Here is a 22,754-nt window from a genome sequence, read left to right as displayed (position 1 = left end):
CACTGTGATGCCGTACGCCAGGATGCTCTCTACAGTGGTTCTATAGAAGGTTCTCAGAAGATTGGAGCCCAAGTTGTTCTTCCTAAGTACCCTGAGGAAATGGAGTCGTGTCTGAGCCTTCTTCACCACTGCCGTGGTGTTTGTAGACCATGAGAGCTTGTCCGTGACGTGGACCCCCAGGAATTTAAAGGACTGGACCCTGTCTACACATACTCCATTTATGAGGAGTGGGGCCAGATCTGTGCCGTGTTTGCGAAAGTCCAAGATTATTTCTTTAGTTTTCGTGGTGTTCAGTGTGAGATTGTTCACCGAGCACCACGAAGACAAATTGTTGACCTCATCTCTGTAAGCCGACTCATCCCCTCCTGAGATGAGTCCGACCACAGTGGTGTCGTCAGCGAATTTGATGATGGCGTTAGACTGGTGGGTGGGTGTACAGTCGTAGGTGTACAGGGAGTACAGAAGAGGACTCAGTACACAGCCTTGAGGGGAGCCAGTGCTTAGTGTAATGGAGGAAGAGAGGTGGGGACCAAGTCTAACAGTCTGTGGTCGGTTGGTCAAGAAGTCCTTTATCCAGCAGCAGATTGAAGAGGATAGTCCAAGGTGGGAGAGTTTGTCAGTCAGAATGTCCGGTTTTATGGTATTGAAGGCTGAGCTGTAGTCAATGAAGAGCATCCTCACGTAGTTCCCAGGGTGTTCCAGATGGCTCAGTGCTGTATGAAGAGCAATGGCAATAGCATCATCAGTGGACCTGTTTGCTCTATAAGCAAACTGGTGAGGGTCAGTTGGGGGAGAGATTGTATTCCTGATATGGCGGGCTACCAACTTTTCAAAGCACTTCATGATCACAGGCGTGAGGGCAACAGGCCTATAATAATTCATGCTGCCAATGGTTGGCTTTTTGGGGACAGGGATGATGGTGGCAGATTTCAGACAAGATGGAATGATGGATAGTTGCAGGGAACAATTGAAAATATTTGTGAAGACTCCAGCCAGCTGGTCAGCACAGGCTTTGAGCACCTTCCCAGGTACTCCGTCTGGGCCCGCAGCCTTCCTGGTGTTCACAGACCGCATTACCAGTCTCACTTCCTGTTCCCGGAACGTCAGTGTATTGCTGCAGGGTGGTGGTGGGGGTGTTGAGACTGGGTCTGATTTGTCAGTCTCAAAGCGGGCAAAGAAACGGTTCAAATTCTCCGCTAGTGAGGCATCTGCATTAACAGACATATTATTGTTATTGTAGTTGGTAATATGTCGTATTCCTTGCCACATCTTCTTTGGGTTATTATCTGTGAAGTGCTCCTCAATTTTTTTGGTATATGCTGCCTTGGCCTTTTTAATGCCTCTTTTCAGCTCAGCTCTGGCAGCGCTATATTTTATCTTGTCCCCTGATCTAAAGGCGGAATTACGGCATTTGATGAGTGCCTGTGTCTCATTGGTCATCCAGGGTTTTTGGTTAGGAAAAACCCGTATTCGTTTATCTATAGTGACGTTGTCGATGCAGTTTTTTATGTAAGAAAGTACAGAGTCCGTGTAGTCCTGGAGGTTGTCGTGTACAAAAAGTTCCCAGTTGGTGCGGGAAAAGCAGTCCTGCAGCTGAGAGAGTGCGTTGTCAGGCCAAGTTTTTATTGTCTTTATTTGTGGCGTTGTTTGCCTCCGGAGTGGAGTGTAAGCGGGGGTGAGAGATAGGCAGAGGTGATCTGATCCAGCTAGGTGAGGGAGGGAAGTGGCTTTATAAGCATGTTTGATGTTAGAATAGACATGGTCAAGAGTTTTGTCTCCTCTAGTATTACAATTTACGTCTTGAATAAACTTAGGTAAAACAGTCTTTAAACACGCCTTGTTGAAATCACCAGCGACAATAAAAACTCCATCGGGGTGGTCAAGCTGTTGTTTGTTAACAGCCGTTAGCAGGAGGTTAAGTGCCGTGTTAACGTTAGCATTCGGAGGTATATAGATAGCCGTTGCTATGACGACGTTAAGCTCTCTTGGTAGATAATAGGGCCTACATCGTATTGCTAATAACTCTAAATCCGGGGAACAGTGAGTGTCAATAATTTTACTGTCACAACACCATTCATTATGTATATACATGCACAGTCCTCCGCCCTTGCTTTTGCCTGTTAATACTTTTGAACGGTCGTTGCGAAAAAGCGTTCGGCTAGCTAGCGATACCGCCGCGTCGGGGATATGCGGGTGTAGCCACGTTTCTGAGATGATAATAATATTACAGTTTCTAACAAAGCTGTTGGTAGCAATACGAAGTTCCAACTCATCCATTTTGTGGGTGATGGATCGGGCTTTGGTCAAAAGGATACTAGGAAGCGGAGCTCGGTGTGGTTGTTGTTTCAGCTTAGCAGCAAGGCCCGCCCGGCATCCACGCTTCTGTTTCCTGTCCCTTCCCCGCCTTCGACGTGCTTTTGGTGGGCTGGCTAGCCACGGAGATCCCGGAGAGTGTGTTAAGAAATCGGATGTATCGCATATCCTTCGGATAGTGAGTAAATCCTGGCGACTGTAAGATAACGAACGACACCGAACTGGAGAGCTTGAAGCCGCTGCGTCAGTGCGCGCCGCCATCTTAAGTATACGGTCATAACTTGTTTTATCTTTTCTTTTTACAACTTCAAGAAGTCCTTCTCAACTATTCAACAGGGTAAACAATGAAATATCAATAACATAAATTCCTTGCTATGACCGTCATAAACACTACTAATAATGGTAACGGTAATGGCGGCCGAAGGTAGCGTACTAAATGTTACATACATGTGCTTGACCCGGGACTCGCACATCCACGCTCGCAATTCAAAAGTAAATAAACATTACTAAACATTATCTTCTTTCTCACACGCTAAACAGTATCGTGCAAACCACAAACTCAACCGGCCTCTACAACAACCAGCATACCATGAAACACAGGGAGAAATAATCAGAACAGTGATTCGTTGTTGCTTCTTCAATCCAACTTTACTGTTATGAGGTAAATCTCCCGTGTTTCAAGCTATGTGCAACAAGGCATCAATAATCGAACACGACATACACTTTAACACGTCACACTTGCCATGTGGATCAAGGCATCAACAATCGAACATCGACACACATCCAATCCAAACCAGCCGCACATCCTCAACACGCGATCGCCAATAAATCAAACACTAGCATGTCACACAATTTTTAATCCATTTTTTTATTTTTGTGTTTTTAGTTCAAAAAGCATTTAGTAAAATCTAAAAAGAAATATATACAAATATTTTCAGTTTTCCACTTTAATATTGAATATTATTTCTAAAATATTTTGTTTCCTTTTGAAATGAAAAACAAATTATTAAAAGACGTTTTCCCTTGCCCAGAAAATAACCTCAAATATACATTGTTTTAAATCTATTTAAAAAACGGAAAATTTGGGGCTTTTGATCTATTTCTTTTAATCCGATTTTTTTTAAAATATCTAAATATTATATCTAAAATGGTCCGGCCCACATGAAATCGAGTTGACGTTAATGCGGCCCGCGAACCGACCCGAGTTTGACACCCTTACTCTATGACAAGCAATAATTACGTCATCGGCACGCGCCGTTTTAGGAAAGCTTCATTATGAAAAATTTGAGTTTATTTTGAAACTCTACTGTGTTCTTTCCAACAAGGCCAAGGAGACACAAATGGTCAGGAGATTGGACCTTCAAAATAGGCCGAATTTATGTAGCCACGTCCTAGTTTAGTAACTACGAAGGTTCAAACAAGGAGTTACAAAACAACCCGAGAAACGTCGTTAAACACAGGTAAGCACTTTGCAAATATTATGGCCATTCTCAATAAAGTCTGAACCCGCTGTCAAGTCTTGTCTAAGGACAGCATTACTTGTTCATTTTTTACAGTCCCTATTCAGACTATTTTTAGTGCTTCTATGGATATTAAGGAATTTTAAAAATGAGCGCTAGTGTATATCGACGCTAAAGTTCCTTCTCTTATGTGATTATTAGGTCAGGAGAAATTATGGCTGATGACCCACAGAGAAATTTTCGTTCTGCCTATTATGAGAAAGTGGGTTTTAGAGGTGTGGAGGAGAAAAAGTCTCTGGAAATACTGCTCAAAGATAATCCACTTGGTAAGTGTCAATCTATGTCAATATCATGGCCAGAGGATTCTCTGGTCAGAATCAGGCAACTATTTCAATTATCAGATATTCCAAAAAAATTATAGACGATTTTCTTTATGTATTATATAACTATCAAATTAAGGCGCTGGAATCTTTTGATTCTTTGACAGACCTTGAAAAGCTGAGCACATTCAGCCAGCGATTTCCCCTTCCATCCATGTACAGGGTCCACGTGTGGAAGGTTTTGTTAGGTAAGACATACTTTCTCATGACTTTTATGAAAACAAAATGTACTGAAAGCTTTGTTGATGTTACTGTTTTTTTGAACTTATTGAACAGGAATATTAAAATCATGTCGAGTGGGGCAAATATATATTGGCTAGTCACCAATTGCTTAAGTTCTCCCTCGTAAGAAATATTTATTTATGTCTAAAATGCCTTTCCTATTTCTGCATCCTCACCCTCTTGCTACTGTGACAACGAAATTTCCCAAATACGGGATGAATAAAGTTATCCAATCCAATATGAGAGGCCTGTAAAAATCATCTTAGGCGTATCAAGTATGAAAGATAAAGTAAAATCTGAAAATGACATTGTATGATATTTTTTAATAATACATTATTTAAAGTATTTGTAAGATAAAATGAGTGACTCAATACTTTGTTTTTAACTCTTTGTTGGTAATGGCAGAGCTCAAACGTTTACTGGTGTTTTGGATGGAGATCCCTCCCAGAATTGACATTTTGTATCTGTTGTTGGGGAACATGTACTTTCCACTCCATTCATTGATGGGGTTGGTGTCTGGAGACTGGCTATGCCACTCGAGGACCTTGAAATGCTCCTTTCAAAGCCAACGAAATTTCCCAAATACGGGATGAATAAAGTTATCCAATCCAATATGAGAGGCCTGTAAAAATCATCTTAGGCGTATCAGGCGAAAGAACCACTGCACCATCGGACGGCTTGAAGGAGATTCTCATTTAAAATCTGACAATACTTGGCCCCATTTATTCTCTCCTATACACGTCAACCATCCTGGTCCTTTGCTGGAAAAACTTCCCCAAAGCATGAAGTTTCCACCTCCCTGTAACAGTTGTTATTGTGATCTATGGATGCAACTCAGCATTCTTTCTCTTCCACATGTATGACGAGATGGGTCGTTATGAAATTCGTTACGTGGCCGGAATGTTTGGAATCATTTTCATATTGAAAGACCCAGTCATGTTTTATCTTCATTGCCCCCACTGATCGAAGGAGATTCATTCATTTATCTTCCATTCTGCTTAACTTCACTAGGGTTGAGGGGGCTGTTGGAGTCGATCCCAGCCAACCACGGTCAGCAGGCCGGGGGCACCCTGAATTGTTTGCCAGCCAATCGCAGGGCGCAATAAAACAGACAACAGCTCACGCTCACAATCACACTAACACCGAGTGGGAGTCAAACCTAGACTGCCCGCACCAAAGTCAGGCGAGAGAACCACTGCACCATCGGACGGCTTGAAGGAGATTCTCATTTAAAATCTGACAATACTTGGCCCCATTTATTCTCTCCTATACACGTCAACCGTCCTGGTCCTTTGCTGGAAAAACTTCCCCAAAGCATGAAGTTTCCACCTCCCTGTAACAGTTGTTATTGTGATCTATGGATGCAACTCAGCATTCTTTCTCTTCCATATGTATGACGAGATGGGTCATTACGAAATAGTTCCATTTTGGTTTCTTCTGACCATATGGCTTTCTCACATTCCTCTGACATTTACTAGGTTAAGCAGAGGGACACGTTTAGTGCTGCAGGATTTAAGTCTCTGGCGGCGTCGTGTGTTAGTGATGGTCGGCGTTGTTATTTTCGCCACAGCTCTCCCAAGGCAAATTACTAAGGCCCCCTGTGTGGTTCTAGAATCACAAGGTGAAATCTTGCGTGGAGCCGCAGGTCGATTTAGATTATTGAATTCAATAGAATTCTTTTATTGTTATTATACAAGTATAATGATATTTAAAGCTTCACTATGAAGTGTACAAATAACAACAAGAAACAAACAGGCAAATACATTATCAATAAATAATAAACAATAAGTAGTCACATATTAAGTACTCAACAACATAAATAAGTAGGGAAGTACACAAATAATCAATAAATCATGATAATAAATAAATAATCAATAAGTAAGAAATGAATAAGTAGTCAACATAATAAAGAAGTAGTAGTCAACATAATACATAAGTCGTAGTCAACATGAATAAGTGGTCACACAAATACGTAGGTTCAAAAGTGACGGAAGTGGTTAGCAGCCCCTGGAGTTTTAGTGCAGTACAAGATAAGTCTTGATTAGCTCCTCCTAGTTGCAGAACTCGAGTTGAGTATGGTAAAACTGTCCTTGAGTCTGTTTGTCCTGGCTGTTACGGTCCTGTAGCGCCTGCCAGAGGGAAATAGATTGAAGAGGTGGAAGCCGGGATGTGTAATGTCTTGTAAGATGCTATTTGACCTTCCTAGGCACTGGGATTTGTAGATGGTGGACAAGAGGAGTAGAGGGCAGTTGATGATCTTTTGGGTTGTGTTCATCACCCTCTGAAGTCTTTCCTGTCGGCTTCTGTGCAGTTTGAGTGCCACACTGACACAGTGTATGTCAGGATGCTGTTAATGGCTGACAGGTAGATGATTACCACCAGCTAGGTGTTTAGTTGCTCTTTCTTGAGTACTCTCAGGGAATGCAGCCTCTGCTGCGCCTTCTTGACGAGTGCTGTGGTGTTTGCTTCCCAAGCGAGATCAGCAGAGATATGGACCCACAGGAATTTGAAAGTATCCGCTCGCTCCACACATTCGCCGTTGATATACGGGGGGCAGAGCAGCCTTGTTCCGTCGGAAGTCCAGGATGAGTTTTCTGGTTTTGGAGATGTTCAGCGGCAAGTTGTTGCAATCGCACCACTTTCTGATTACAAATTTCAAATGCATGTCATTAATAACCGTAATGCATGGAGGACAGAGGAGCTTGTAAGAGTAAGAATATTTCTCAGCAAAAACATAAATAAATCAACAAAATATTTAAAATCAGAACAAACAACCGATCAATTTGCGTCATCTTTTTCAGTTTCTTATCGGACTCTTTAAGTAGCCAAAATACCTCCAAACAACTGAAGATGAGGGGCTTCTCTTTGTCTAAAAGTCTTTCAACATGCTCAGTGGGTAGGCTCGGTGTTGTGCTTCATCTCAAAAAGGCTCAGTCTGTCAATGTTGTAGTCCATTCGCTTTCAAGCAATGTGGGAGCTGCTCTATTGCCCTTCCTGCAAAGTGATTGGCTCTCCCTCCTCACCTTCTTTGTCCACTGAATGATGGGCGGGAACCAGCGGTCACGTAGCACCAGTGCCTCCATTCTTTTGGTGTTTAGGAGGTGTAATTACACCTTAAAATTATCAAATTATATCGAAATATTTCATTATTTCAATTGACAAAAATTATTTTCACGATAATTATCGTTATCGTCTTATCACCTGGCACTAAGTAGTAGTAATAGGTCTTGATTAGGTCCCAGGTGCAGCACTTGAGTTGAGTGTGGTTAGAGCTCTGGTTAGAAACTCCTTGAGTCCGTTTGTCTTGGCTGTTATAGCTCTGTAGCGCCTTCCAGAGGGCAGCAGGTCGAAGTGGTGGAAGCCGGGATGTGTATTGTCTTTTATAATGCTCTCTGCCCTTCTAAGGCACAGTGATTTGTAGATGCTGGACAGTGTGGATCGGGGCAGTTCATGATCTTTTGGGCTGTATTGTTCACCCTCTGCAGGTTGGTGTTTAGTTGCTCCTTCCTGAGTACTCTCAGGAAATGCAGCCTCTGCTGCGCCTTCTGGACAAGTGCAATGGTGTTTCTCGCCCAATTGAGATTGGATTGGATTGGATAACTTTATTCATCCCGTATTCGGGAAATTTCATTGTGACAGTAGCAAGAGGGTGAGAATGCAGATACAGGAAAGGCATAGTTACACATAGTTACAAGTTAGACAATACAGTCGCAAAGGCCGCAGAACAACAAAGCAAAAGCACAAAGTACAAAGCAAAGCAAAGTATATGGGATCATTAAGAATCATCAAATCATTAAGACAGAAAAGCAGCAAAAACACAAAACGAGCGAGAGCGGACGGAGCTACCGCCACTGGCTGCCACTTCAGTGGCGCCATCTTGGTTGCGGTAGCAAAAATGGATGCAGACTCAAGACTCGTTGTTGAGTTGGATAGAACTGGAACCACACACAGGAAGTCTTCCACAAGATGTGGAACTTCTGCAGACTGTGACCGAGGTAGAGAATATGCAGAGTCACTCTTCCAAGCTTATCCGCACGGTTCCTCAGTATTCTGGAGCTGAAGAATCAACAGTAGCAGAGTAGAACCCCTCGACTTTGTTTCCAGCCTGATAAGCGCTGACAGCTCTTCTATCTTATTCCATGATGGAATGGTTGGTCTGAAGCGTCGCTTCTTCTCCCGGCACTTTTGTCCAGCTCCGAATTTCCAGCGGCATTGAGGTGTTGCTTCTTCTGCTGTGTATTGTAAGAGCTAGTCCCATGTGTATGACAGCGTAGGCATGGCTGAATGGTTCCAAAAAAAGAAGTAGCAGAAAGAAGCCAGGCTAACAGAACAAAGAAAGTTGTAAAAACATTAAAGTAAAAAGTATAAAGTACAAAGTAAAGTAAAAAGGAATGTATTAAGAAATATTAAAATGTAATTGAAAAAAAGATACAAAGGCTGTAAAACACGAAAAACAAATAAGAGTGGACAGAGCTACTGCCACTGGCTGCCGCATGATGGCGCCATCTTGGGAATAAATAAATAAATCAGCAGATATGTGGACTCCTAGGAATTTGAAAGTCCCCACTCGCTCCACACATTCGCCGTTGATATAGCGGGGGACGGAATAGCCCTGTTCCGTTGGAAGTCCAGCACAAATTCCATGGTTTTGGAGACGTTCAGCGCCAAGTTGTTTAGAGCGCACCACTCGCTGAGTCTAAGGACCTCCTCTCTGTAGGCCGTCTCATTCTCCCCTGTGATCACCCCCACCACTGTTGCATCGTTTGTAAATTTCACAATGATGTTCTCAGTTTGCATGGGTCTGCAGTTGTGTGTGTAGAGCGAGCAGAGTAGTGGACTCAGCACACAGCCTTGGGGCGAACCGGTGCTGAACGTGCGGGCGGACGAGAGGTGGTGACCCAGTTTAAAGACGTGCTGGGGTCGGTTGACTAGAAAGTCCTTAATCCAGGAGCATGTGGAAGGTGGGAGCCCTAGGTTGGCCAACTTGGGGTTAAGAATGTCCGTTCTTTTGGTGTTAAAGGCTGAGCTGTAGTCGATGGAAAGCATTCTGACATAGCTCCCTCCCTCTTTTCTCAAGGTGGCTCAGTGCAGCGTTGAGAGCGGTGGTTATTGCATCTTCGGTGGACCTGCTCGGCTGATATGCAAACTGATGCGGGTCGTGGATGAGGGGAAGACAGGCTTTGATGTGTTTCAGTACCAATTTTTTAAAGCACTTAGTGATGATTGGTGTGAGAGCTACTGGGTTGTAGTCCCCCAGATTGTTAGCGGGTGCCTTCTTGGGTACTGGGATGTTGGTGGCCGATTTTAGACAGGCTGGGATGGAGGCTTGTTCTAGTGAAAGGTTGAAAATGTCTGTGAAGACTGGTGCTAGTTGGTCAGCATAGGCCTTAGGTACTTAGTCTGGTATTCCATCCGGCCCTGCGGCCTTCCTGGGGTTGACTGCATACGCGTCTCTGAGTGGGCTGAAGCTTCTTCCCGAGCTTGGTGTGGGATCTACTGGAGGTGGAGATGGTGTGACTGGGTGGTGGGCTTTTCAGTTTTTTTTATTTGTTAAAGTTTAAAATATGCAACACTCACACCCATACCTTTGGCCAATTTAGAGTGTCCAATCAGCCTATGATGCATGTTTTTGGAATGTGGAAGGAAACCGGAGTACCCGGGGGAACCCCATGCAGGCCCGGGGAGAAAATGCAAACTCCGCACAGGTGGACATGACCTGGATTTGAACCCAGGACACCAGAGCTGTGAGGCCGATGCCCTAACCACTCACTCCACCGGGCCGCCAAATACTGTACTCATAGTGAAAATAGTTCCTCTCCGCTTGATATAAATAAACAAACAGGTTAATTGCAGTTTCAGTCCAAGTCCTCCTGCACTTTCAGCGAGGTACAGCTTCGCGTTCGAGATGAAACGGTTTAAGAACCAGTCCTTTGTGAATGCTTTCGTGATCTGGGCTTTCCGGTTGCTCATCAAGTAGAAAGGCAGCAAGGCTTTGTTCTTGTTTTTTAAAGCATAAAGACGGTCGAACTTGTAAATTAAAGCTGCCTTTACCATGAAGCCAGCCAGCAGCATCCCCACACATAATGTGAACCCCGGCACTTTCAGTTCCTCTTTGAATAACAATGTCTGTGAAGGCTTCTTCTTCTAAAATAGGCTAGTCTCAACTTTTTCTCATGTTTAAAATTTGCCCCAGAAGATAACCAACCGCTCTCTTGCATTATGTGAGGGAACTCATCCTCGACGTAGCGTTTCTTTGCATCTTGGTCGCCGAAGAGGGACACTTGCGCCACTGGAAAGAGGCTGAGGTTCATCTTCATTGTTTTTGTCAGAATATCATAAAAGGTCTTGGCTTTGGTTTAGGCTTCTTTTCTGTGGCTTTCTAATCATGTTGGTATCCAGAGGAATCATCTTTCGTGATGGGGCATTCTCCTTCGTAACAATTATTTTTTTATTCCTCGTTGTTGCCGAATGTTTGCTTCTTCCTTCTTGACGTAACACATGGTAGATTTATTTATGATGCATTAGATGACACAGGACGTTTGAGAGGCATTTTCAAAGCTGATTCAAAATCCATCCAATGCTGGAAAAGGCTCGGCGTAATCTGTGTGATGCGAAATGTATGTAATGTAATCCGAAGAAAAGGCACTACGCTGTTTGAATTATCGGCGTGCCATTCTTCTACGGTGAAATTTTGCTTCTTCTGCGCTGAGTGCCACCCATTTGAGCCCCGAAGAAGTGGCGCCCTGACTTCCGCCATGTGAATTTGTGTGGATTTGGAAATTTTTATGAACTTTTTTTAAAACTCAAGATAGAAAAACGCAATGTACTAATGCCACGAATGTTGAAGCCGCAAAGTGGTGAAGGATCACAGCACTGTACTACAGTAATACCTCCCCATTTCCCACTTCTACTTCCGTGGCTTCACAATATCGCAGATTTTTTTTCTGGGGAATGTTTATTTTTTATTTTTTTAAAGTTCGTAAAAATGTGAAAATCCACACTGAAAGAAGAGAAGCCACTCTTGCTACTAGGACTCAGTACTGAAGGATTTTTTTTTAATAGGGGTGACCCGACTTCGCGTTTTTTCTATTATCGTGGCCATGTCTGCTCCACATTAATGGCGATAATCGAGGTATTACTGTATTTTAGTTGACCGACTTGTGTGTTCTTCAGGCATCCTTCCACCCCACAGTGACTCCTATAACTTGGTTGGAAGATATAGAAAGGAGCAATACCAAGACATCCTGGAGGCACTGAAGATGATGAGATTTATCAAATCCTCCACACCTTCCACCCATGTGTACTTGCGTATGTTCCAGCTGGAGAGCCAGGTGCTCCCGCGATGCTCCGAAATGTCACCACCGGTAAGACTTTTCATATTCATAGCTACCGACGTGCACGTACCATATGTCAAATACATTTTTTCAAGAGTTTGATGTAAAGGTGTCTATTTCAGGTTTTTCATTTTTAAGTTAAACATTGTTAACATATACAAAGATTAACAAGGAAACATATACTCTTTAGTACTGCAATTATTAATTGACCTTCAATTTTGCTGTTTCAATGAGTTGTTTAATTAAAATGGGATTGTTTGTTTTGAAAGTGTTTGTGTTTAGTATTATTGATTATCAAGAATACCCTGCCCTCTTGTTGACGACAGTATAATTTTTCTTTAAAAAGTGTTAATAAATGCATAAGGTTGCAATTCCGTAATCAATTCAGTGATCAAATTTCAACAGTAAAGTTCAAGATTGAAAAAAATCAATTTGTGATTTTAAATTGGAAATAAAATGTAGTCCAGCATTTAACTTAAATGTAATTTAGCTACTAAACTTCACGGATCTGTAAGCCGAAACTGAATTTGAGAGGGTATTCTTTTTTTTTTTTTTTAAGTGTAAAAAAATTACCGTATTTTCACGCCTATAAGGCGCGCATAAAAGTCAAAAAATTTCTCCAAAATAGACAGGGTGCCTTATAATGCAGAGCGCCCTTTGTGAGCGCCGCCAAGCGGCGCCGAGCGGGAGCGCTCGCGGGGGCGCCGAGCGGCTGGTGATAGCGCTGGCTACCGGAAGCAGCTTATTTCCGGGTTCCGGTGCGCAGTGACTGCTGGGAAATATAGTTCTTCCTCGCTACACCCACACGATAAAAACATGTTTTAAAAAGGCAACGGAAGCAAAACTGAGTTCGGTTGTACTTTATTTAAACATTTTACAATTTACTCAAGTCATCACCTTCAAATCCCTCAAACTCCTCATCTTCTGTGTCAGAATTAAAGAATTACCCAAACGAGCCTTCCAAATAGCCGCCCCCCCTCTTCGTTCTCAGAGTCACCGTCATTTCCATGTGGCTCCTTAGAAATTATGCCGGCTTTGGCAAAAACTCGAACAACCGTGCAAGCAGACACGTTCGCCCAGGCGGCAACGATCCATTGACAAATCGTAGCGTAAGAAGCCAAGGCGCTGCCTGCCACTTTCCGTGAAGCTGTGTTCGCCAGCGATCATCCACTGCTCCCACGCCGCTCGTAACTTTGATTTGAAAGCCCGGTTGATGCCGATGTCCAGCGGCTGTAATTCTTTGGTCAAGGCTCCGGGAATGACGGCAAGCTCTGAGTATACGTCACGTAACCAGTCTCGGCGGCGCTCGTGACGCATATGTCAAGCGACCAGATGGATTTTTTCACGGCTCGCCGTCTGTTTTGATTTGCGACTCCATGCGTGCTCATCTCACAGCAACGGTCAAAAACCAGGTCATGAAAATGAACTCAGAGCTTGCCGTCATTCCCGGAGGCTTGACCAAAGAATTACAGCCGCTGGACATTGGCATCAACCGGGCTTTCAAATCAAAGTTACGAGCGGCGTGGGAGCAGTGGATGATCGCTGGCGAACACAGCTTCACGGAAAGTGGCAGGCAGCGCCTTGGCTTCTTACGCTACGATTTGTCAATGGATCGTTGCCGCCTGGGCGAACGTGTCTGCTTGCACGGTTGTTCGAGTTTTTGCCAAAGCCGGCATAATTTCTAAGGAGCCGCATGGAAATTACGGTGACTCTGAGAACGAAGAGAGGGGGGGGGCCCGGCTATTTGGAAGGCTCGTTTGGGCAATTGTTTAATTCTGACACAGAAGATGAGGAGTTTGAGGGATTTGAAGGTGATGATGACTTGAGTAAATTGTAAAATGTCCAAATAAAGCACTACCGAACTCAGTTTTGCTTCCGTTGCCCTTTTAAAGCGTGTTTTTAGCGTGTGGGTGTAGCACCCAAGAACTATATTTCCCAGCAGTCACTGCGCACCGGAAACCGGAAATAAGCTGCTTCCGGTAGCCAGCGCTATTGCGTTTCGATGTTAATCCATATATAATATATATGCGTCTAATGAAATGGTGCGTGCTTTGTGTGTCTAAAATACAGAAATAGCACTTGTTACTGACACTGCGGCGTAAGATACGATGCGCCAAATAGGCGTGTAAATACGGTACTTAAACATCACTCAGTCAGAAAGATAAATGCTCAAGGTAATTGTTATGGGCGGGTCTTTTGTTTTTCTGAGACAGCGTGAGGAATTCGTGTACAAGCATAAACAAAACAGAATAAGCTATAGCAAAATGGGGATCCATTTTCAAATGTTTCCTTTTACTGATTGTCTTCATGTTTGCATTTGTAAATCTTCTCTTCTATTGATTGTCTTAATGTGTACTTTACAACTAACTGGTGACCAGTCTAGGAAAGGGGTGGGCAAACTATTCCACAAAGGGCTGCAGTGGGTGTAGGTTTTCATTCCAACCCATAAACAGGCCACCTTTTCACCAATCTGTTGTCCTGCAAGTGCAATCAGTGGATTGCAGTCAGGTCCTTCTTCTTTTCTGCTGAAATCTCATTGGTTAAAGTGCCTCTGCTATATCAGTTGCAACAAAAACCTGCACCCACAGCGGCCCTCGAGGACCGGTTTGCTCACCCCAGGTCTAGGATATGGTCTGCCTTGTGCCCAAAGTCACCTCGGATAGCAACCTAGGGCCTTGACAAGGATAAGTGATGCTGAAAATGAAATGAAGGAAAAGTACTTTACACCTTCATTTCACAAGAATACAATTTTGTCGAGTTTAATGAAAGACTTTGCACTTCTAAAATGGCAACCTTGGCGCTGATGGTCAAAATAAATGTTATTGCAAGCACTTGTTTCTTTGTTTTACAGCTCCTGAAATTATTCCACAACTCATTAAATCTTTGTTATTTGATTACTCAACGACTGAATTGATAGATTAATTAATACTTAAATAATTGACAGCTGCAGCCATCAAAACTCAATCTATATTGATGTGGTTTCAGACTGACGAAAACGAGGACTTCTTATCCATCAGTCAAGTAATGGAGGAGATAGCAGAAAATCCTGTTGACTGCTACTGGCTAATTAATTTTTTTATCACCCAGTTCCACACCAAGTTTGGAGACTCTGTTCCGCATCTTGTAGGTGTCATTGCATTGTCAAATGCTACATTTACAATGCTGTTCCTTAAGACAATTCTTATTTGTTCCCATAATTGAATTCAATCGTATATGCCACTTGAGTATAAAATCTGAATTTTGACATAAACCATTCAGTTTAAATCCAGCCTAAATTTCCCATGTGTTTGTTTTTATGCCCTTGCATGAATTTTGGAAACATGTTTATGGTGGAATAGGTTTAAATAGTGTCCTATTCTTGCTGTTTTAGCCAAAAAGCCTGGAGCACTATCTGAGTCAGGAGGAGCCTGGCCTTCTGAGCCATTTGAAGAACACTGGTGCATTGGCACAACTTCCATATAACCTTTGGTTCAGGCACTGCTTTGCTGGGTGTTTGCCTGAGTCAAGTTTGCAGAGGTGAGTTCGTAGTCCATGATACGTTGGTGATGCAGCAGAAATCCATAACAAAAATGCCACTAAAGTAAAAATATGAATTAAAGCTTTAGACAAACCCCTGTGTAAATTCCCATTCAAAAGACAAATGCAGCAAGAACAAATCTGATTCCTAAGAAGTTACGAGGGCGTCCTGGTGGAGCGAGTGGTTAGCGCATAGGCCTCACAGCTCTGGGGTCCTTGATTCAAATGCAGGTCATGTACATCTGTGTGGAGTTTGCATGTTCTCCCTGGGCCCGTGTGGGTTTCCTCCGAGTACACTGCTTTTCCTACCACATTCCCAAAACATGCATGATAGGCTGATTGGACACTCTAAATTGCCCCTAGGTATGGATGTGTGTGCATGGTTGTCCGTCTCCTTGTTCCCTGCGATCGGCTGGCCACCGATTCAGGTTATCCCCCGCCTCTGGCCCGGATTCAGCTGGGAAAGGCTTCAGCACCCCCCGCAACCCTAATGAGAATAAAGCGGTTCCGAAAATGAGATGAGATGAGAAGAAGTTATGATGTTTTATATATTGTGAATAAAAAGCTGATGGTGCTATTCATTTCACATTGAACAAGGTTGGGACCGCTACTAAAAAAGTTTCTGAAATGCACTCGCAGTGTGCCGCCATATTTGTTGAATGAAGAGCGCAGTGACTGTGTCAGTGAAGTGTTAACAGATTGATTGAGTTCTCACAGAACTGGGCTGGAGACTGTCAAGTCTGATCTTCCTTCCTAAACATGGCTGTATAGGAAGAGGAGCCATATATTGAAATGGCCAGCCTAAAGTCAAGATCTTTCCCCTTTGAAACATTTGCAATATAAAAATTAAGGCGTGACAAAAGCGCAGAAAAATTGAACAATAAGAGGGGTGATTTAGATAAGATTAAGACAATGTTTCTATTCCAAAGCTTGAGAAACTTGTTTCCTCGGTCCATAGATGTTTGCAGGCGGTTGTAAGAAGGGATGCCTGGCAGTAGTGTGAATGGTATTGTATTGCCTTTTGGGAGCTTTGTTGACACGAGATACATTTTCTCAGTTAATCAATGCAATCAGTTTTTTTTTTCCACAATTGGTATCTCAAATTTTTGGGAATCCAGTTTCTATTCAATTGCCTATACAGATATTGCATAATGTGTTCATAAATGGTGATAGACTCAAAATGGCTTAAAGCTAGTTAAAAAATAGGCTTCTGTAGCTTTTTAATATATCTGTTTTCTATAAATGAGACAATACACTTAAACCAGGGATGGGTAAACAGGTCATCGATGGCCGCTGTGGGTGCAGGTTTTGGTTCCAACCAATATAGCACAGACAGTTTAACAGATGAGATTTCTGCAGAAAACAAGAACCACCTGACTGCAATCCACTGATTGCACTTGTAGGACACCAGATTGGTGAAAAGGTGCCCTATCAATGGGTTGGAATGAAAACCAGCACCCACTGCGGCCCTTTGTAGAATAGTTTGACCACCCCTGACTTAAACTCACGATTTGATGCACCTCCATTCGGTTTAAAACAACAGAATAGGCTACCAACTGCTGAACTTCTATTTGCTCAATTCACTACAGTAATCCCTTGAATATCGCGGTTAATTTAGACCAGACATGGCCGCGATCAATGAAAAAAACGTGACGTTTTTAACTTTGAACTTCTGTGAACAAGTAAATAAATTATTTTCCGCCTTATTCAAATATTTAAGTAACAATGATACCTTTATAAGAGAATATGAAACACGATGATTTTTAAAAGTATTTTTGCTGTTCTGTTGTTCAATAAAGATAAGACAACTTCCTCCTTACACGATGAAAAGTAAAGAATAAAACTTGCAAAAGTTTTGACAGGCGTCTATTTTTATAAATTTTCTTTCAAACCAGAAATTGCTGTGCAATATGAAATAAATAATAATCAACTGAAGACATCACCATTGGCAAGCAGACAATTTTCAACCTCACAGGGTAAATCTACCTCACATGGCCTTTATAAAAATGAAATAAAAAAAGTTGGATGAACATTTTAACCCAAGATAAAAAAAATGCAACATTTGCAGAACATTTACATGAAATGGGAAAACATCTTTCTCAAGTAACAAAAATATTACAGACTGTCCTCAAATGTCATTTTCAATCAGGCTGCTCTTTGCGCATAGGTATTCACAAGGCATTAAAAAAAAACGCCAGGGAGAATTTACTTGGATCTTTTAGTGGATTGGCTTTGTGTTGTCCTGCATCTCATAATCACTTATTTTGGCCATGTTATTGTCCTTTTGCGTTCATGCTCCGTGTTGGTCTCTATTGCTAACATTGTAAAAGACGTTTCCTTATCATCATCTTCTCCTGAACGTTGGACTGGAACTAGCGTTCATCTACGAACAGTGCCCCCCTTCTTTGTAGTGGTCGGGTGCTGTAATTACAGTTTAAAATTATCGAGTTTTTATCAAAAATGTTGATTATCGTTGACAAATTATTTTGCGATAATTAGCGTTATCGTTTTATCACCCAGCTCTAGTGCGTCAGCAAGCAATGTACCCAGACAGTCAAGCTGTCACCATCATACAGCGACATCTACAGAATCTTGAATTTAGTGCATACTGATGAGGCACCCCATCCACTTTGGAGAAAATTTTAAACTTTTAAGTTCGCCCTAATTGAGTAAACGTGCCATGTTGCATTTGTATGTTTTTTTTTTAATCGTTTAATAAGGGGAATTGCAATCATTAATAAGGGGAGCAATTGGGTGAGGTTGACAGGTATGGATTAAAACGGGTTTTAAAGGATTTTTTGTGGGTTTTTTTTATTTTACAAAGAAAATGATTATGGGCGGGGGGCACAGTGGTTAAAGTGGTAAGCACATACCTCACAGTTCTGAGATCTAGGGTTCAATTCCGGTGGGTTCCAATGTTCCTTTAGGTACTCTGGATTCCTCCCCAAAACATGCATGCTAGGCTGGTTGAACACTCTAAATTTGATCGAGGTACAAGTGTGAACATGATTGGAGGTCCGTCTCCTTATGCCCTACGATTTGCCGGCTACCAATTCAAAGTGTCCCTCGCCTATGTACTGCCCACAGTTGGTTGGGATAGTCTACAGCACCACCACCTGCAACCAGGATCAGTGGTAGGGAAAATTAATGTGTGTTGTGGCATAGCCAAGTCCATTCATTCATTAATTTTCTAAACCGCTTAACTTCACAAGGTTTGCAGGGGTGCTGGAGCCAATCCCAGCTAATTACAGGCACCAGGCTGGGCACAACCTGAATCGGTGGCAAGCCAATCACAGGGCACCAGGAAAGGGCCAACCATTCACGCTCACATTTATACCAAGGGGCAATTTAGAGTGTTCAACCAGCCTACCCTTCATGTTTTTGCGATGTGGGAGGAAACCAGAGTACCTGAAGAAAACCCACGCAAGCCCGGGAAGAACATGCAAACTCTACACAGTGAGGACCGACCTGGAATCGAACCCTCAACCCCAGACATGTGAGGCCAACGGTCTAATCACTAAGCCGACACTCTAATCACTCGTCCGCCGGTTCGCCTCAGCCAATTCCAATCTATCGAATTCTTCCAATTCTTTTGTTATTATTTTAATGTTTTGTTATTTTTTCCCCCAATTTTTTTCCAATAGCTGAGCGCAATACATTGGGTAGGTGACGCTTGACGATTATTCCGGACCATCTGAGATTCTCGCTTTTGATTGGCTAAACTAGTACTGTAATCTTCCGCCACTTCGCGGAATCAACTTTCGCGGCTTCACTACATCAGTTTTTTTTTCTGAAGTATAAAAAAAGTTCTTAAAATGTCAAAATCCACCTGAAACTTGCAAGAGGAAGACAATGAAAAAATGGCGGTGAAAATGGCAGATGTCTGGGGATTACTTCTTGAGCGCTGAGTGCCAACCATTTCAGCGATACACACATACCATAAAACAAGAATGGGCGCGCCAAATATTGGATTGGATAACTTTATTCATCCCGTATTCGGGAAATTTCATTGTGACAGTAGCAAGTGTGAGAATGCAGGTACAGGAAAGGCATAGTTACAAGTTAGACAATACAGCCGCAAAGGCCGCAGAACAACAAAGCAAAAGCACAAAGTAAAGCAAAGTATATGGGATCATTAAGAAACACCAAATCAAATCATTATGAGAGAAAAGCAGCAAAAACACAAAACGAGTAAGAGCGGACGGAGCTACCGCCACCGGCTGCCACTTGAGCGGCGCCATCTTGGTTGCGGTAGCAAAAACGGATACAGACTCAAGAAAAAAACGTTGTAGAGTTGGATAAAACTGGAACCACACACAGTAAGTCTTCTACAAGATGGGGAACTTCTGCAGACTGTGACCAAGGTAGAGAGTATGCGGAGTCACTCTTCCAAGCTTATCCGCACAGTTCCTCAGTAGTCTGGAGCTGAAGACAACAGTAGCAGAGTAGAACCCCTCGACTCCGTTACCGGCCTGGTAAGCGCCGACAGCTCTTACATCGTATCCCATGATGAAATGGTTGGTCTGAAGCGTCACTTCTTCTCCCGGCACTTTTGGCCAGTTCCGAATTTCCAGCGGCTTTCAGGTGTTGCGCCTTCTGCTGCGTATTGTAACAGATAGTCCCATGTGTAAGACAGTGTAGGCATGGCTGAACGGTTCCAAAAAAGAAGTAGCAGAAAGAAGCCAGGCTAACAGAACAAAGAAAGTTGTTAAAACATTAAAGTATAAAGTACAAAGTAAAGTAAAAAGGAATGTATTAAGAAATACTAAAATGTAATTTAAAAAAGATAGATAGGCTGTAAAACACGAAAAACAAATACGAGTGGACAGAGCTACTGCCACTGGCTGCTGCGCGACGGCGCCATCATGGAAAAAAAAATATATATATATATATATTGTATAAAGCACTACGTCTTGCCATTTCCTGTTTTGTTGCGAGTGAATTTTGCATCGCACACATCACCTGTGGAGGAAAAAAATAGTCTTAGTCGCCGTTGAAAATGCCCCCTAAATATTGACGTTCCTTGATATGCTAAAGGCGGTGGGCCATTGCAGCATAAATGAATCCACATTGGCATTCTTTTGTACATAATTCAGCTGGTAGTGTGGTTCCGAGTGAGACACACGGGAAGTGAACAATCTTTCCCTCTGAAGATGCACACGTGGCGATCTGTATGCTGCGAATAAATAAAAATAAATTATTGTGAGGTCTACCAGCATGGTGAAGGAGTCCAAGATGTAGCGGCTGGTCTCTCCGCCCAGGTTGTCGTGCTGCGCATTGCAGCGACTGTTCTTCCCCACGAAGCGCCTGTATCTAGTCTACATTACCCGTGAAAAAGGAGGGATTAGTGTACTGACATTTGAAAAGGTCTGAAAACGGCTATACCCGGGAAATGCTGTCTTTATTATTGATTTTTCTTCGCTTTCAGAAAATTTAAAATTGTAGCTTCACTTTATTAAGTTCGATTCTTTCCGCGGGCATGCATATTTATCTCTTTAAATTCACTATTAATGGCTCTTGTAGATTGAAAGGTTTTTCTTGAATGATGCACGGTACCATCTGTATGAATTTGTTTTAAAGAGTCTGGGACAAGGTGATCAGTGGCTCCTGCAAGATCTTGGTGTTTGTTGCTCTCGAGATACTTCTCAGCTACAAGATTATGTTGCTGGGAATTGGCCGGCCAGAAGGCATTGTCAAGTTTCTGTGCAATGTGAGTGAAAAACTGCATTGCAACAACAACAAGCATTTTCCTCCCTAACAAAGCGTCTGGATTTCTTGTATTACCTTTTTTTCCCCTTGTAGATACCGAAGGAGAACACTGATGCCATCGTAACTAAAGCCATTGATCTGTGGCACAAACATTGTGGTACCCTACTACATGCCATGTAAACAGGGCTGGAGGGTCTGTTCATTGCCTGATCAGCCAGTGATAATTCTTCACTTCACATCTCTAAAGAGACTTACAACTGGACTGCGATTGCTGACCTCTTTGCTAATAAAAGGAGGAACTTTATATTGCAAGTAGCAAAATGAACAGACATGGTGAGATGCTAGCATTTGAAAAAAGACAACTTGACAAATTCACATTTCTTTCTTTGAGAAACTCACAATAAATACATCATGCAGTTCTGCTTTACAAAACAACATTTGAAAGTTAACAAGTCTTCTATTACCAGGAATTCCAGACATAGAAACAAGTAGTTTGCAGACAATCCCACATATACTCTAACATATTAGTATGCTGTGAATTCTCCTTCACTGAAGTTACATTTTTGACTTGAAACAACGTAGCCTTGACACAAATATGATTGCGAGAGTTGTGATTTGCTCGGCAGTCAATTGAAGTAGAGCAAAACTTTGGCTCCCAAAAAAGGGGTTTGGGGATTACATTATCCTTTTCTGTGAGATGAGAAGTTACGTGATACATGGGCAGGTTTGCCTCACTGCTAGCTGCAGCTGTAAAATGTTAATTGTATTGTATTTGAAGGCACTTCCTGCAATAGCTATGTGTGGTACTATAGTTTGATTTGATTGAATGTGTGTAAATGAGATGTTGTATTCTTGTCAACAGATCTGTCGGCACATGAGCCAGAGGGTGACTGTTTTCAGCATTGCAGGATGATTTGAAACTTGACGGCTGCAGTCATGTTGCTTTGGTTAAAATTGGGGAACCAAATCTGGAGGGTTTAGAAGCTTCGGAATGCAAACCATAAACAGACTAAGAAATAAATATGAATCTGACATTATTGCACTTTTGATACACAAATTTGAAGAAATTGACTTTTGGGGGAACCACACATTAGGTGACTGAATTCACCTGGAAGCGATGAAAAGATCCTTACAAATATTGACATGAAACATCTAAAATTAATTATTAAAGGTCACAAAAGTCCCACACTCAAATTTCACTAGATACTGCCCCTTTTCTATTTCACGTAATCATTCATTTCATTCTATTACAGCGTGATCATTGTACTTTTTCACAATTCTCAGCTTCATACCAAGAATGAAATTATTACGTGCTTCAAAGCGCCTTGTTACCTGAAGATAAAGGTACATTGATGGGTTTATACAAATCTGTAATGCAATTTCAAAAAATAAAGTAAAGGATCAATACCGTCAAAAACTAAATAAGCATTTACATACAAAAAATTAATTAGGATTTTCATACACGTAGTACCGTATCGGCCCAAATATAAGACAATGTTTTTTGCATTGAAATAAGTCTGGAAAAAGTGTTGGTCGTCTTAAATTCGGGGTCAAGCCATAATACCTTTTCACAACGCTAGATGGTGCGATATATCTTTAATGCAAATGCAGAACACTGATGGTTAATGCAATTTTGTTGTTTTATCACAGTAGATTGGATATTTTACATTAAAATAACAAGTCATTCATTTACAAATTGGATTGCACTGTAGTTTACATTATTAAATGTTTAGATACAGTGGGGCAAATAAGTATTTACTCAACCACCAATTGTGCAAGTTATCCTACTTGAAAAGATTAGAGAGGCCTGTAATTGTCAA

The 22,754-nt window shown here is 42.2% G+C and overlaps 2 protein-coding genes across 2 annotated transcripts in view; one reads left to right on the top strand and one right to left on the bottom strand.

Moving 5' to 3' along the window:
* The first annotated feature begins 883 nt into the window (after positions 1-883).
* tbc1d7 (TBC1 domain family, member 7) lies at positions 884-21,971 on the top strand. The gene is made up of 8 exons (XM_077594775.1): positions 884-3,773; positions 3,975-4,099; positions 4,261-4,341; positions 11,549-11,739; positions 14,695-14,832; positions 15,080-15,225; positions 20,806-20,935; positions 21,028-21,971. Exons 2-8 carry the CDS (start codon positions 3,988-3,990, stop codon positions 21,112-21,114), a joined length of 885 nt encoding a protein of 294 aa, XP_077450901.1. The 5' UTR covers positions 884-3,773; positions 3,975-3,987; the 3' UTR covers positions 21,115-21,971.
* Positions 16,619-22,754, bottom strand: part of phactr1 (phosphatase and actin regulator 1) — a 44,378-nt gene continuing 38,242 nt past the window's right edge. The window contains exon 13 of the mRNA XM_077594772.1: positions 16,619-19,824. Coding sequence (XP_077450898.1) covers positions 19,806-19,824 — 19 coding nt within the window. The 3' untranslated portion in view covers positions 16,619-19,805. The remainder of the gene's footprint in view (positions 19,825-22,754) is intronic.

Source organism: Stigmatopora argus, chromosome 24 (genome assembly GCF_051989625.1).
Source record: "Stigmatopora argus isolate UIUO_Sarg chromosome 24, RoL_Sarg_1.0, whole genome shotgun sequence".
Taxonomy (NCBI): domain Eukaryota; kingdom Metazoa; phylum Chordata; class Actinopteri; order Syngnathiformes; family Syngnathidae; genus Stigmatopora; species Stigmatopora argus.
Note: the sequence above shows the minus strand (reverse complement) of the source record. Positions and strands in the feature narration are given on the sequence as shown.